Genomic DNA, 17872 nt, shown 5'->3' with positions numbered 1-17872 from the left:
TGAATACAAGTGCTACAGTAGGGAGTTGTCTCTTTGAACCCAGTTTCTATTAAGTGTATAATAGTTATAAATTTACATGGAAAAAACAATTAGCTTGTGCTGGTGTAGCTTTGTGTTGGTACATATTGTTACATTGTATTGTTGTACAGTTTATTTTAAGATCCTTACATCACAAACACGCTTTATTTTGTACAGTGTAGCTACCATGTCATCAAGCATTACTTTCTTTAAAGGTTCTCCTGTTTCAACGTATTCATTCAATAAAATGTTGTATCTTAGTTAGTAACACTATGGAACATATAGTGCAAGTTTGTCTATATTTCATGGGAAAGGAAACCATCCATTTTGATAAAAGGATGTGGTAAAGACTTTGTATTACCATGGGATTAAACATTGCTTTCTTTTACAGGACGGTTTCTTTCAATTTATTTACTTTGTAAATTGTAATGTCTTAATAATGTTGCAGAACATATATGGTAACGCTAAAATTGTTAAATTTTCTAAATAAAATAATTACATTTTCTGTTAACATGTAGCATAAAGTTCTCATCTTTTTTAAATTTGGAATGAATGATGTTGATAACATATGGTTGTCATGATGAATTCATTTCCAGTTGGACGTATTTATACTAATGTATAATAGCTGTGTGATTGTTTCAAATTTACAAGGGTCACAAAGAGCATTAATACATGGTTAATTATGGTTAAGTAATGTTTTCTCAGTATTCTTATGGATTTATGAAGTGTAACTGAAAGGGAAACTTGAGGATTTATAAACCTGGACCCTATTTTCCCATCATTTAAGGTCTAAGTGACTAATGCGGGCAACAATTTTTGAAATTAGTCCAGCACTGAGTGATAGCACTTCAGTCGGTAGCCACGAAATGGACTGTTGTGTAATCATATGGGGCAATTGCGTACTGTCAATGTGCGACCATTCAAAGTGCTTGTTTTTTCCACTGACAGGCTCAGATTGTTAATATAAGTGTCTGACAATGAAAGTAACGTTAAACACAGGAACTAGCTGCTTGTAGCAGCATTATGACTAACTGCAAAGGGATCTATATCTGGAACAGCTTGCTGGCTAAACTATTCATCCATGCACGCTGGTTTGTTCACATGTATTGAGGCTGACTTTCACCACGGTTAGACTGTAAGGAAACTAAAAAAAACTATGCAATGACGGATTATCCCATGGACTAGCCGCCTGTAGCAGCATTATGGCTAACTGCAAAGGGATCTATATCCGGGGCAGCCTGTATGTTAGTTTGTTTACATCTGAGGTTGTGAATATCTAAGCATCTGTTCATGCTTGAGAAGTAACATTAGTCACTCAGTTATGTGTTGAAATTGTTTTTCTTAGAAAAAAAACAAACCAAGTGTAATGACAGTTTATCCTGTGGAAATGAAAGAGGAAAAATGAAGAATGGAGGCAAAAGGCAATAGGTCCGTCAGGAAAGACAACATACAGTAATGGTTACCTCAGAGAAACTGCTGGTTTTCCTGCAGTCACTGCTCTCCTGATGAGTGAAGAGGAAAACTTTTTCTGCAGAGTGGGACCTGTTGCTGCCAGACTCGGAAAATCTGGAAGTGTTCAGTAATCCCAGCTGTGTAACTACTACAAATGGATTTACAACGTTTATCAACATTGTTGTCCTGGAGACTGTTTCACCTCCACAAAATCAACTAGATGAAAAGAGCGAGGCTGGCTAGACCAAACATTCAGCTCCACACGGTAAGAAAAATATGATTTCAACACGTAACTGTGTGACTAACGTCACTTCTCTAGCATGTACAGATGCTTAGATATCCACAGCCTCAGAAGTAAACAAACCGACATGCAGGCTGCCCCGGATATAGATCCCGTTGCAGTTAGCCATAATGCTGTCAGAGGTGGCTAGTCCATGGGATAATTCGTCATTGAACTTCATTGTTTTTTTAGTTTCCTTACAGTCTAACCATGGTGAAAGTCAGCCTCAATACATGTAAACAAACCGGTGTGTGTAGATGAATATGCACAGGGAGGTTAGTTTAGCTGGCAACCTGCCCCGGATATAGATCCCTTTGCAGTTACCCATAATGCTGCTACAGGCGGCTAGTTCCTGTGTTTGACGTTATTTTTGTAACAAACGATGCCAATCAGTGGCAAGAACAAGCACTTTTAGTGGATGTACTTCGACGTGCACAATTGCCCCGTCGGATTACATTACAGCCTGTTTCATGGCCGCCGGCTGAAGCACTCTCACTCAGTGCTGGACCAACTTCAAAAATGTTTGTCCTCATTAGTCACTTAGGCCTAAAATGATGGGATAGTAGGGTCCAACTTGAAAAATCTGTAAGTTTACCTTTAAGGGAGACATGTTTCAACTTTAACCTCTACATGAAGACCATAGAGTGTGTCCACTAATCTCAACCTTTTACAAAAAATAAGTTATAAATTGGATGATGGACAAGTAAGTGGACAATCATTACCCTTAAATTAACATTTATAAAAACAGTTTTCTCTTAAGTTAATGACTTAGCTTTGAACTCCATGACATACATGTTCATTAACATCTTTATCATCCATTTATTAATATTAGTTAGAACCTTAATTAACATGTAAAACCTTAATACATGTTAACAAGAGACATTTGTTACATTTTTTTACTAATGCTTATTATTGTATTAATTAATTTAATGCTTATTACTATCAACTAATGTTAATAGCATCTTTATAAACTATTAAATAATGGGTTACACCATAGAAATCAAAAACACAGAACCCTATTGAACATATGGTACAACTTTGTCTATATTGCATTGGGGAAGTAATTGTTATTTACTGTATTAACTAATGTTAATAGCATCTTTATAAACTATTAAATAGTGTATAAATTAATACCTTAGTTAACATGAACACCATTAGTAAATGACACATTAGTTAACTGTTAATTAATTGTTAGTTAATGCTTATTACTGCATTAACTAATGTTAATTTATGCACCCTTATTGTAAAGTGTTACCCATCAAATTGACTCATTTGGAGTAGTTCATTTGCTAAATGGTTTATTTAACCACTTCCATTTCCTCCTGTGCAATAAGTAGGCATGAAATTTATTATAGATTATTATATTTCTGTGTTATGAGGGTAGCAGGAGGTGAATTCTATGATACAGCAGGACTGCATAAAAAATGTAAATTCATGTAATACTTACATTATTTAGATCCATCCAGAATGTAAAAATAAAAGTTTTCTGTTTTATTTTTTTGACAGAAGAATATTTAAGAGGCTATACTTAAAAAATAAACTTCATATTCTGCTGTTTCTGTTTGTGTGTGAGAGGCAGAAAGTATTGTAACATAACACAGGAATATTCAAAGCCCTGGACATAGTAAGTATCAACATGATTCTGACATGACATGATGATTTTATCCAATTTTAATTTTTTTATTTCTCTAAACAAAGGGAAAAAGCTTTGTTTGTGAGTTTACCGTTACAAGTGCTAATGCATTATTGGTCCTGTCTGTTACCATCAGAGAAAACTGTGAAGAGATTCTGTTGAATTAAAACACAGTGCTCTGATGTAACAAGTTGATGTGTTTACCACTATCAAACTAGAGACTAGAGACTTTCATATGTAATGTAACCAGGGGCCACTTCTTAGAGCTGCTCTGTTTACAGTGATTTACCAATCAACTCTTATATCAAGGCTTATATCAAGTGTGTCCTGAGTGTTAGCATACCAGAAAATTGAGTCCATGTCTCAGGAGTCTTCTGCGTAATCTCTAAATAAAATATTGAGTCGTTGTAGATGTTGGCGTGTAATCTAGCTTTGCACTGCACATTTTGGTTAGTCCTTGCATCAGAAGACGTCTGACAGTCCGTGTGTATTATGTGGTTTACACCAATCGCCAGACACCATGCACTCTTCCAGAGGCATTAATGATAGAGATATTTTATCTCCAAGTGCTCATCTCATTGACTAGTCTGGTGTGATGGAACATCAGCCTTGAAAAGAACGGCCATTTGCTTTTACTCTATTCATCACTCAAGGAGACATCTGTGTTTTCTGAAAATGTATTTTCCCCTCTATCCAGGGAGGTCAGAGGTCAAGTATAAGTGACAGAACACATCCCAGGAGCTGTTAGGGATTCATTGTCTTGCTCAAGGACACTTCAGCTTGGTGGAAGCTCATCGAGTCTATGAGCAGATGCCTGCCTTCCAAGCTGATGGACAGTTTCCCAAATCACTACGCCACTCTTCTGCCAACATATTTTTTTTTTTTTTGTAAATTTTCAAATAGCCTATAAACTACCTACCTTCTTTAGTTCTGGTGAAAACTCTCATCTCATGTGGATAAAAATGATAGCTCTTCTGGGTACACTGATAAGGATATTTCCAGAGAACGGAAGAATGAAAATATCTCTGAATTATATAATCCTTCTCATTTGTGCCCTGTCCCTCCCATCTGTGGCCTTATGATGACACAGAGATGAAAATTCATCTTGCTCAGTCAGGCCTGACAGATATTACACTCGTGAATGAAAAAAAAAAAAAAAAAAACAGCAGCACACACACATAAATACACACACATATGAACACATAGACACAGATGGAAGCAAAGATAAACACACACACACATCCCGAGCTCCCATCTAATCTCCTGAGCCCCCAGAGTTCCTGGCCTTGGGCCATTAGAATGGGCTAAAAGAATACAAGGGGGGGGGGGGGAGAAAGACAAAGCAAAGGAGGAATGGGGGGAGGCAGAGAGTTAGGGGGAGAGAGAGAGAGTGGCAGACAGAGAAACAGAGAGAGTAAGAGTGAGATGAGCAAAGGGATAGAGAAGGAGGTGGAGAACAGGCAGGAGACATGGAGACGGTGAGAGGGAGGGCGCTTGTCTTTGGGAAATGGAAATCCTTTACAATCTAAAGTGGTTTCCTCTCCCTTCCTTCCTCCATCCTGTGCTCTGTGCCCTCTCCCTCCCCCAGAGCTCCCACACTGCTAACTAGAAAACTGTCAGTGTATTTAACATTGTGCCCGCTACAAAGCAGAGGACTTTACAAAGAAAATCTTTATATTTTTATGGGTAACAAAGCAAACGTTTTACTTCCTTTGATGACTGAATTGACAATTAGTTTAATAGTAATTCTCAGGATAATGCACTACACCTTAATATATTTTTCACACATTATTCCAAAGAGAAAGTCAACTTTTCAGAAACAGAGGTAAGTTCACTGAACGGGGCTCGACAGGGTTTTAAGTGCTCTGGAATCAACACATTTCAGAACACGACAAAATTGTTTAGATGAAATAACAACAGGAAAATTGGGATCACAAGGTTTTCACATGACAACAGCAGTATGAAAACTGATCGAACATTATGCCTGCAAACTGCAAAGGAAGATTTTATTTATTTACCTGTCTCTTTGTCTAGATCTCTTTCCTGTCTACAAAATCTTCCTGAAAAGAGGAGACTGTCTGCTAAATCATCAGTTTCAAAGGATCTCCTTCCTTTTCTGTCAGCCCCAGGTTATTTTTACCCCTTCCCTCCACCTCCCCATGCCTTCTCCCATCCATCCTTCCCTTTCCAAGAGAACTCTCTGTGCCAATTTGTACTCTCTTAGTCACGCTAAGCACCTATCTTGTCCCCACTGAATGCCTCTGCAATCAAACCAACACTTATCCCGTTGTAAGGCATTCTAATGGCCGACTGATAATGAAACTCCTTCATTGTAAGTTAACAACTGGCTAAGAGATGTATGAAGTCTACATCACAAGCAGTGAATTTACTGATGAGGGCTGCAGCCTGTAATTATTGCCTATGTTGCTGAATTTGGTGGATTCTGTGCATTACAGTAAATAATAAGCATAAATTTATAGCTGGATGTACATCATGGGTTTGAATTTTGAAACAGTCTCTAATGGTTAATATTCATAAAGGCCTTGTCTGCAATATATCTAGAGCATAATGCCAGATAGAGTACTCCTACAGCACTATTCACTTGCAAACATGTACACATACACACCATGTTGACGCTCACAAACATGCACACCGACTTTAAGTCTTCCTCCACTCAAAAATGTGTTTTGCTTATTGTGACCTCAGTTAGATGACCTTCACTGTGCAGGATGATGAATGTACAGAGTTTGACACTAGAAGACAGTTCTCACATTCATCTGCTGAGGAGGGAAAGTTTCTCGGTGCTGAGTTACAAGTGTGTACCTAAGAGCTGATTTGTAACTTCACTAGTTTGCCAATTGTGGTCTAATATGCAACTTACACAAGTGTGACGTGGAAATTTGAAGCCACCAGTGCACATAAACTGAGAATGGACTTTTCAGTGAAGTAAGACACTTCTTGTGTCCAACAGTCAAACCTATCAAATTAAACATATTTGTACATTCATAGATTCTGGATTTTTCAATGAGGGCAAAGAAGAAGATCAAAGGACGAAGGACCATTGCAGACATAGAACAGATGGACAAAATTTACGCCATGCAGGCCCTCACAGCCACACAGATGCAGAGAGTATATTTTGGGCTTAAGGGTGGCATTATTATAGATTTTTCTTATTGTCACCAAATCCCATGAAAAGACTAAAACCAACAATGCCTTTGTCTATCATTCAATACTTTCTGTAGCTCTCAGCCCAAACCCTCTTTTATTCCTACAGAAGATGTAAATCAGTCACAAATATAGTATAGTTTTATTTTTAAAAAAGGCTAGGTAATTGCCTCAAACTGCTGGGAACTGCAGTTTTTAGCAAATGACTAAAACAGGAATAAATAGTGCATTTGTCTGGGACTATTTTCAGTCATGGACTAATACACATTTGGCACTCAAGTGAGTATGGCAGCTGAATGTTGGATGTGGGATAGACTCAAAATAAACTAAACTGCCCATGTTCATTGTAACATAGGAACATGTCACCCAAGAATGTGGCTCACTGAATTTCTTTTTGAATGGTTTATGGACAACAATGCTCGTTAGCACAGAAGAATCAGCCTTATTAGGCTTTGAATACACAAACAATATTTGTTCATAGGATCAAGTCAGTGTAGGTTTTGGTCTTTTGATGGGATTTGTTGACAATAAGAAAAACAGAATTTCACCAGCATAGATTTTAAAGACATTTAATAGCAGGTTAAAGGTTTGCATTGGTAAAAATTGTAAGCATAGGGTGTAAATGGCCTTTTGAGATGCAATGTGATATCTTAGATAAAATAGATATGATTTCCCACTTTTAAATCACACTAAAGAAAAGCATGTAGCCATAATTGGCATACATGAACAATCCTGAACTGGAGCACTGAGGCACTACTGAAACAGATTTTTAAAACTCCATTTCAAGTAACACCAATGAAAAAATTTAATGAGTTGAGAAAATGGAAGAATAACTGATAATTATCACCGGGTTTATAGAATTTTCTGCCATCCCTTCGGCTATGCAGTAATGATGTCAAGACAGGCGTTTCAACATCCTTTCAAAGCTCAAAGCCATACTTGATTATGCGATGCCAAAGCAGGTACTGGAATGATGAAGTTATTAAAATGTATATAACTGGCCAATTAGAAAGATCCAAGATAATAAGTGAAGTAAAATATTATTCAGGGGAGTCTGAATGAAGTTTGGTTTTCCCATTACAATGTTAAAGCAGGCAGTAGTGCTGCTACTTAAAATATTTTATTCCAAGTAATCAAAGCAAATGAAGTCTTAGAATCCACATTTACATCTCTGCCATCAGTATCAATCAGACTGGGTTTTCCTACACTCTTACTATTGCAGCTGATATGTTGATTACATGGCATTCGTGCTGTTGTCCTAAACCATGTCAGTGTACCTCTGAGTACAGCCCTGGCAGATGAGCAGCAATCATGCTGAACACATGCTGTTGTGTGCCTCTTCAAAAGCAGACGACTACAATCATATTGATTAGTGCTTTGTTCAGACCACTCCAACAATCAAGCAGACCCTCATCAGAAGACACTTGAGTGAGCCTCATTCATCACAGAAACTATTTGAAACGCATTGTGGGCATTGTATGGTGTTCTCCGTTTTGATTTGGCCAGTGACAACAATGCCGACATCTTGCTTTCAAAAGCTGCTTTACATGAGTGCCATTAGGGTGCAATACTGAAATCATCATCATAGAGAAGTGAAACAAAATAAAGGCTCTCTGGCAGTGCATCATTTGGATAGATTAAAGTGTAAACTGTTGTGTTGTATACAGTGTAAAAACACACACCCACGCCACATAGCTTAACACACAACTCTATGGCAAACATATGGACTTTTTTAAAAATCCACTGTGGGTGGTTCAGGCGAGTTGAAGTCTTTTCTTAAAATATGACATCATATTGTCTGTTGACAGATATGTTCAGCTTGTTGTAAAAACCTTTGTGAAGTGATTAATTGGGAAAGGATTTATAAAAACAAAACCACTCCCCATGCCTTTGCTAGGCTTCAGGAATCACACTGGATGAAGTCAACCGATACTCACTCACCTTTGCATTGATTAGTGTTCTTGTCCAGGATGGCCTTTGTTGACACAATCTTCCCATATCTGTAAAAGCAACAACAACATATTCCGATTAGCTATTGAATCAGTATTGTTATTGTTAACAGCTGAAGCATAATTGGTTGTTCATTAAGGATAATGCACATGAATTTTAGCCATGCTAGCAGCATGGTTCAAGGGGATAGCAAAGACGATCTGTTGGTCTGCCGGTCGTCTAGTCCACCACTACAGACTCAAATATCTCAGCTATTGGACGGACTGCCATGATTCATGGTCCCCAAACAACTATTGACTGAAAGACATGACTTTTCATCTAGCGCCGTCATGAGGTTCACATTTGTGGTTTTGAGTGAAATGTCTCGACAACTATTAGATTGCTATGAAACTTTGTATAGACATTAATGTATCCCTAAGGATGAATTGTAATGACTTTGGTGATCCCTTAACTTTTCTTCTGGAGGTTTACACACAAATACCTGAAAAACTAATGACATCCCCATCAGTCTTTAATGCTAATTAGTAGATACTAGCGAACTAACACTAGATTAAGATGGTGAACATGGTAAACAGTATACCTGCTAAACATCGGCATTATCATTGTGAGCATGCTGCCATGATAGCATTAGCATTTAGCTCAAAGCACAACTGTAGAGCTGAACAGTCTCTAAATTCAAGAAATGCTGCCTCCACAGAAAAAATATTTTTAGGTGTAACTGTTAAGATATTTTCACACAGCTTGAGTCTAAGAAGATCAAATTAAATAAAAATGACACACAAGATCAAGCAAAGTCTGTGAAAGACTGCACCTTATCACAGTAGATTTTTCTATCTACACTTCTGTCTATCCATTCTGTGCTTATGTGTCTCAAATCCCACCTTCGGCCCTCAGATCACAGACAATTCTGTCTCTCATAAATGATAATAACATCTGTATGGCACCCAACCCTGCTAGCCTACGAGAGGGACAGAATACCACCATACCTCTTTCTATCATTTCTCTCCATCAACTTTTAATGTCTGTTGCTCGTTCAGCTACCTCACTTTCCTATGTTTGACACCTCTGCCTCTTTCTTTGTCTTCTTCCCTTATTTTCCCCTCCATCCCACTTCCATTCTCCAGCTCTCTGTTCTCAGAAAGAAGTTAATAATGTTTCTTATCAGCTCAGTCTTTCAGTGTTCCTGAAAAGAGAGGAGCGAGAAAGAGAGAGAGAAAACCGGGAAAGAGGCAGAGAAGGTATGAGGGAGGGGCACAGAAGAGACGAAAACAGCGACAGAAAGGAGGAGAGAGGGAGAAAGGGACTGATACAGAATGCTTGGATCGCTGAGATCACTTCCTGGCTCTGTGGATGAGACTTTTTAATTAATGTTTTACATTAAGCCACATTCACACCAAATCTGGCGATGCGGGAAAAACAGCAGTCCTCCCATTAATTTGAATGAGGGTAGTGCGTTTAGGCTGCAGGAGTGGGGACCGCATGGGGTTCAGCAAAAAACAAAAACACAGCCTGACGTCACGCTGCGGCGGCCAATCACATAAGCCGGCAATCAGACCAAAGATGCCCATGGGAAGAAGAACCTTGTTTACTTGTTAACTTTGTTGTCAGCTTCCCAACTCATTTTATAAAAGATGAGAGAAGGAGAAAGAGAGAGAGCAAGCCAGCTGAGAGCACGAGAGGGAGAAAGAGAGAGAGAGAGAGCAACGGTGGACGAGCGAGCTAGAGAGTGAAAGTAGAGAGGGAGCGGCGGTAACGAGAACAAATTATTTTCTGATTGTTTTGCGGCGGTTACATTCTAAAGCACAAATAAAAAACACCTCCACAAAACCTTGTGGGAAGGTGTCACATTGCCGGATGTGGTGTGAATTACACTGCTGCACAATGACTGACTGGCTGGCTGAGTAACTATCAAACAGACTGACAGACTGACAAACTGGCTGTCTGGCTAGCTGACTGGCTGATGGCTCCAGGTGAGGGAATGGAAGTATATTCCCACTCCTCTTTTAGAGAAAAGGAAGAGAGCCAGACAACAAGGAGGGAGGCAGAAACGATAGCGAAACCAGGGGAAGATACACTGCGGGAGGTTACGAGCGGAGAGGGCAAAAAAAGCAGAAGGGGGAGACTGACTCAGAGGAATGAGAAATAGATGAGGAAAGGGAGAGCAGTCAGTCAAAAGATAAAAAGAGACACTGAAGGCAAGGAGGAAGCGAGGTAGTCAGGGAGCGATGGAGAGATAGTAAGAGGTGTTTAATAAAGAAGAGATCATTTAGTTGTCACCATCAGGAGAGTCTCTGTCAGCCATCTGCTTCTGTCAGTGAGAAGAAAAGAACAGAGACTAGCTCGCCTGACAGCCTCACATCAAACTCTATTGGGACAGGAGACTTAAGAAATAAAGACAGAAAAAAAGGTTTTAAAAGGCTGCTATCACACGCAACACGACAGCTGAGCAGCTTATGATCTTGAAATTGGTAGAGAGAAAATCACAGCTTTTTTGTGCAAGTCAAAAATCAAACAATCCAACAATGCTCAATTTTCACGCATTTTCCTGTGACTTAAGATATTTTTAGGGTTTTTACAAATCCACTGACTCTGACCGGGTGTTTTTGACGAAGTCATGGCTGGTGGTAAACAAGGTCTTTGGCCTGTGGTTTGGGGAGCAATCCAATGGCTGCAGACGTGGAAAAAAACAAGGCAGGACTAATCGCCCACACATATACGCAGAGACAAACACAAATACAGACACGCTCTCAAGGCAACATCACAGATCAAAAACACCAAAGCAGTAATCACACACATTACACATACCATCTGGCAATACCCGGCACTTTGTGGACTTCTGCCTCTGTGTGATTCAAACTTAGTGTGTGTGTATTAACACCTACAATACCATACAAGCATTTGTGTGGGTGTGATTTCTTGCGTGAGTGTGTGTATGTATTTGTAGGGTGATTATGAATGCATGACAAAGATCTCATGCACCATCATTGTTTTGGCAGGTTGTTTTTCCTGGCAGAAAAGTGAAACATTTCCAGGCTGAGTGTATGTGCATGTATGTGTGTGTGTGTGTGTGTGTAAAAGAAACAGCGCAAGCATAAAAGAGAGAAAGACATACCTGGCTTGACACAATACAGTTGTCTGTTTTCACAAAGTGGAAAACAAATGCAACGTATAATAAATCTGCGGCTGTGTGTGTGTTATCGTCAGATCAATGTGCGTGACGTACAAGTGTAAATCCACCTGTTCCCGCTCTCCAAACAAAACATTCAAACTAAAAAAGAAAAGAAAAGGAGTGGAGAGGAGAAGTGAGGAGAGGTGAGGTGAGTAGAACAAAGGAGAGGGGAGGGGAGGAGAGGAGAGAGGAGAGCTGAACAACACTGCACCATCCAAAATTATGTCTCACACTGGACTTGATTCAATGGTAAAATTGCATTTGATCCCGGCAGCAACAATAATCTGCTATTGTGGGGAAGAAAGTATTGATAATAGATCGAATGAAGTGAGGAAGTAGAGGAACGGGTGGAATAAGAGGACAAGAAAGTGCAGAATGTCCTGGTCTGTGTTCAAGTCCCAGCTGGAACCCTTTCATTGATTCCAGTAGAAGCCTGGAGCTAGTTGAAATAACATCGACCTGCACTTGACCCAATGGCAGTGACACATGAGACAATCATAAAACTATTCAAATACTTAAAACATACCAACAAAGGACGAGAAGGAGCCAGATGTTCAGGGTTAGCCATTACTTTCCATTGTGGCAAAGAAACAGTGAGTGAAAAGGCTCTGAAAGGAATCTGAGCATGTATTTTGTTTCATCATAACTAAAGAGTCCATGATGAGAGTGAAGTGTGAAGCAACAGTGCAGCAATTTTCCAACAAGTATGACAAGTATGAAGTGATCCAAACCACAGCTACATCTGTAACTTAACATTTTTTCAGAGCTCCTTGACATATATGAGGGAAATTTCCAAAGACAGTACAGTGTTTTGTCTTATTGTAGATTAAATTGTGACATTTGAGTGAAATTTTCTTCCCAAGTTGATTCTCAATTTATTTCTTCCTGGTCCACCATACTAACATGTCAATGGAAAGACATGCCTTGACATGAATACGCCCGGGGCAGCATGAATTAACACAAAGTAAATGTTTTCACCAAAGCAAAATATTAATTTATGAAGTGTGTCTGAAACAAACACACAGGCACACTCCTACAACGTCTGTATAGTTGGTACATTGGCTCAGGGGTCAAATTTGGCAAAAGTTCACTTTGCTTTCTGTCTGAACTCACATCTTCTATAGAGGATTTGATTAAATACTGTAAATGCTGTATATTTGTAATTACTGAGAGTGGGGCAACAACAAATTATTATCTTCATTTTCAATTTCTAATCTAATCTATTTAATAATTAAGTTTGTATTAAACAGTCCACTCTATCAAAAGTCAAACAATACTCATCACAAGTTCCCAAAGCCCAAGATAACATCTTCCGATTGTTTATGTGCAACCAACAGTCCAAAACCTAGGCTACGTATTCTTTAATTTGATGCATGATTGAATTTTCACTTGATAAATGACTTAAAAATGATAAATGCATACATGTAAATGTAACTGATTACTTAATCAATTAACAGTTTATTTATAATCTCCCAGCCGACTAATCAAAGAAATGTTTCAGCGCTAACTGCGAAAACAATAAAAAGTTGACTTTACTTTATTGGGGCTGTGTGCAAAATGTAATTTTTATAACCTAAATCCCACAGATTTTGTCCCATTATTTTTATTTTGTCCCATTATCTTTACCCTTCTCCTGAAAAGGTACACACCTTACTACTTTTTGTCAAAACGGTGTCTTTGTATTGTAAGTTATAAGGTACTCACCAGGACTGGCTGGCTAACCTAAGATTCTCTATTTTCTTTGGCTTCAGAGAAATGCTACAAAGCCCCACAACACAGTACTTAGCCAGAGACGAATGCCTTTTCACAGCATCAGTTGAGGTTTGGTTGGTGGGGGGTGCGCCTGACAGACTAACTTTTGCTGTGACAATCCTTTCAGGACAAGCTATGTTTCTTCTTCAACACATGGAAACTCCTTAGAATCCATGTCAAAGCCATGTTTTGATTTCTTTTTCCACCAAGAAAGGCGATACACAAAGAACAGTAAGGCCACTGAAATTGACAGTGTTTATACCAGACTGTCGAGATTTAGGAAGGAACGTCAATACGAAACTGAGCACACCCAATTTTGGCAGGCTTGGCAAAATCTGTGTGCAGTCTGACTGTGTGTGTTTGTGTGAAGTGTTAATGACATTCCTCAGGGCCCTCACAGCATCAGATCTGTGTTTTCTTTCCCTTGTGGAACACCGTCAGCCTATGGATGCTCACTGTTTGATGTCTACTGAACCACAGTTCCCACCCACACCCACACAAACACACAAACACACAGACATCATCTCTACATCTCGCCATGATGTCTGTCAGTGTATATATACATTATGTATATGTGGACTGTCTGTGTGCTGTGTGTCTGTGTCTGTGCGTATGTGTGTGTGTGTGTGTGTGTGTGTGTGTATAGACGCACACACAGGTTGGTCTCTGTGTGTGGTGTCTCCTAATTGGGCATCCGATACAGCTGTCTTGTCTCTTGCATTTCCCTCATTTTTCCCTCTCTCTGCCAGTTAGACTCAAACAGACAAACACAGAGGGAGGACTGAGACAGCGCAGTGCTTCAAAAGTCTCTGAATCCATTCCCCATATGTAGTTTAACGTCTTCAGGCGCTATAAAGAAATGAAATCTTGGAGTATTTCCATGATGAAAAGGCAATGTGCTGTGAATTGAGAAGATGGCTCGATGTCACTGAAACATTAAGTTGATCTGCCAAAAGGGCTTTCCATGAAGTTAAAATCAGTAGCTACAAGGCACTCTGGCTAGATGGTGCATTCAGGAGGTGGTATTATAACAGTAAAGAAGGTAAACACCTGTATAAACACAAATTTGTGGTCATTATAAAGCAACAATTGCAAGTATAAACAAAAGCTAGAAGAAGAATTAGCTGATGTTTTCCTTTTCTTTTCTTATTTTCCGTTTATTCGATAATACTATGGGGTACAGTGTGAACCTTTGCCATAAAGATTTATGTCAGACCAAATATTTGAGTATACTCTGTTTTTCAAATACAGTGCTGGGTAAATTGAGTTTAGATGAGTTTAATCTCCACTACATCCCTGGCTGCAAATCTTCAGCGAAGATAAGCCCAATACTTTCTCAATTCAGGATCTGAAATATAGGAAGTATAATTATTGTGAAATTCGATGTGAGAAGAGTGTGTGTTAGCAACAGAAGACTGTTGCTGTATAACAATGAACCCTGTTGACAATGATGTAGTATGTTATTGCTAAAGCTCAATTCGATAATTGGTCTGACACTTTCCAGTTAATCTGAAACATCAAGACCAGTAGTGAAGATAAATAATGATGATCAAATAATAATGTAAAATTTGATTTTATTTAATAAAATGATATAATACTAACATAATGCTCTTAAGCAAAAAAATATCTGACTATGGCTTGGAATAATAAGACCTACAGTTTTAATACAGCACAGTACTAAACTACACTGTTTACAGTAATCGTGTCATTGTTTGCTATCCTGTCAAAAAATAGATCTATTTTGATTCATTGTCCATTCTAGCATTTTTTGATAATTTGTGTCATTCCATAGAGGAAAAATGGCTTTTATTTAATAAAAAAGTATTAAGAAATATTTCTTAAATGAATTCTTGCTCATAAAATAGTAAGATAATTAAAGATGGAATCTGTCATGGAAGTATTGAGTAATACTTTTCAGGACAAAAACATATTTCTGGGGTGTAGGTTTCATACCGATCGGGTGCCTCCTCAAGCATATTCATATGAAGCTTTTCAAATTTCCATGAGCCATCCTGCAGGTTCTAGAGATTTCAGCTGTTCAGCTGCTGATGATTAACGAGAGATTGTGAACTCATTCAATGTTTTATATTCTTCTATATTTCTCCATTGAGTGGCTGCAAGAGCTTGTCTGTCCTCATTCAATCCTTCCATCATGAAACAGTGACCACCTATAGATAGATAGATAGATAGATAGATAGATAGATAGATAGATAGATAGATAGATAGATAGATAGATAGATAGATAGATAGATAGATAGATAGATAGGAGAACTGAATCAGTGGCAAGCGTGAGAAAGACACAGAAAGACAACAAGTGTGAGTGAAACTGAGCGAGTGAGAGAGAAATTGCCCTTGTGCTCCGCTTTAGATTCCGCTCACGTTCCGCTCTGTCCCCAGACGTTAAAAGTGTGTCCATAGTTTGGGCGACCGGGGGAGTGATTGGAAATGTCAGCTGACAACAGCACTTTTCACTGACACTCTGAGAACTGGCACAGAGACAGAGGAAGAATGAGGGAGGGGGGAGGGATAGAGGGAGGGGGACAGAGAGAGGGATGGAAGGAGGAAATGAGTATGATGACAGAATGGGAAGGGAGAGGATGGTACTGGTGGGCGGGCTGGCACACAAAGAAGCCACGCTTGGTAACAATAAGGATGAGGATGACATTGAGTTGAAAGAGTGTGTGTGTGTATATGTGTGTGCGTCAGCGGCAAAGGACTGTCCTTTCGTTATTCATTTAAACTGTCTGCATGAATGAAATGCCTGTTCGCGTATGTGTGTGAGTGTGCATGCGGCGGTGCTCGTTTTAATGTGTCATCTGCATTTATGCGCGTTTTTTCGCTGTGAGTGTGTTTGCAGCTGAGCACACGCATGCACGCATGTCATGTCAGTGAGTGACAGGAAACTGCCACTCAGTCTATTTCCAAAAGCCGCAGAGAGTTGAAAACCCAAGGCTAAGACTGCTGCCCAACTGCACACACAGTCCCCCCCCCCTCCCCAACACTGACCTTTCCTAAATGTTACTGGCCACTTGGCACACTGACTGGGCCTCTAATGAAACTTCTATTGGCCCCCATTTTTCACCCTGTTTCTCCAGAACGCCTCCAGGGCTAAAGCTGAAATACAACAGGCTTGAACTGCAGAAGGGCAAAGTATGGTGTGTGCATGTGTGTGTGTGTGTTATAGTCTCCACAATTTATTTCTATCTGCCTTTTTCTTTATCCCAAAATCAATTAGAAATGTTGGTGAGATCATTTAAAGCTCTTACCTACAGAATATTAAGCTCAATATATCATTCTCCAATTACATTTCATAATATCATGTATTAGCTGTAGGCAAACAAGACCCTCTGCAGGAAACTTGGTTTATCTTTTGCATTACATCCTGTGTTGACTCTGTTCACATGGGCGTGATTTGGAACGAAATGTGAAGGATCGACTTTTGTCATGAAGGAAGACAACAGGAAGAGAAGTGGCAAACTCCATTGAGTGAAGTCCGGCTCTCAGCTTTCACCCGTCAACTGTGATGTTGTGGCTGACGTTACTACAGGAAAACCACATCATTCACTAATGTACTATTAAGAGGAAGAGATCAGAACATTCAGTTGTTGTGAGGGTTAGCAATCTTCCAGTTTCACATTGGCCTGTAAAACCAGTAAACCTATAAAACTGTTTTCCCAGCTGTTACTAGGGAAGGTTGTTACCAAGTCTCAATCAAGTGTTTCCACCCACAATTCCAATCCAAAAAAAAGTTATTTAATACTAGCCATTTATATTTTTCTAAAGTGAGTAAAAGTAATACGGTTTGGGTAAGATCTGTTTTAAAATGAAAAACTACAACTATGTTGAGAAAAATAAAAACAACCGACTTCACAGCTTGTGATGCTTTTTCAGTTTTTCTGAAAATATACAGTCAGTTCCATTTTGTAAACAATAAAACCACAGAACATCCTGACCCTCGTCCACATCCCGTTTGCAGCCAGTATGATGGGGCACATTAGAGGAACAACTCTTTGTAGTGTTTTAACAGAGAGCAATGTGACATTTACAATGCAAACTGTATATGACAAGTGATGCTGCAAAAGCAAAATGGGTTCAAAACATTGAAAAAAAAAACTGCACACCATAAAGTCTGACAGGTATGCTGGGGGAAAGCACAACTTGAGTAGAGATGGAGGAAATCCTGCACATTGTCTCACTTACTACTGGTTTTATTTATGATGTTTCATTGTTTTATATGGAACTGTGATGCTTGTCTGTGCGGAGTTTTTTCATTTTCATTCAAGGTGCATATGAGTTAAAATAAACAAAAGACCAGAATTTGTTCAGACTTAACGTAAGGACTAGTGAACAATGACACAATACTGATTTTGCAGATCAGCCAGGAACATTTTTATTTAAATATATCGAGGAGTGTCAAATCATCGTTGCAGTAAAATAGTTGATTGCCAAAGTC

The 17872-nt window shown here is 39.0% G+C and overlaps 1 protein-coding gene across 5 annotated transcripts in view; it reads right to left on the bottom strand.

Annotated features, from left to right (window-relative positions):
* Nucleotides 1-17872, bottom strand: part of LOC122986741 (RNA-binding motif, single-stranded-interacting protein 3-like) — a 192029-nt gene that overhangs the window by 82748 nt on the left and 91409 nt on the right. For all 5 annotated transcript variants that reach the window (XM_044358069.1, XM_044358067.1, XM_044358068.1 and 2 more), the window contains one exon: nt 8490-8548. In XM_044358069.1, the coding sequence (XP_044214004.1) occupies nt 8490-8548 (59 nt within the window). The remainder of the gene's footprint in view (nt 1-8489; nt 8549-17872) is intronic.

Source organism: Thunnus albacares, chromosome 8 (assembly GCF_914725855.1).
Source record: "Thunnus albacares chromosome 8, fThuAlb1.1, whole genome shotgun sequence".
Classification (NCBI taxonomy): domain Eukaryota; kingdom Metazoa; phylum Chordata; class Actinopteri; order Scombriformes; family Scombridae; genus Thunnus; species Thunnus albacares.
The sequence above is the reverse complement of the archived record's forward strand: the minus strand, read 5'-3'. Positions and strand labels throughout refer to the sequence as shown.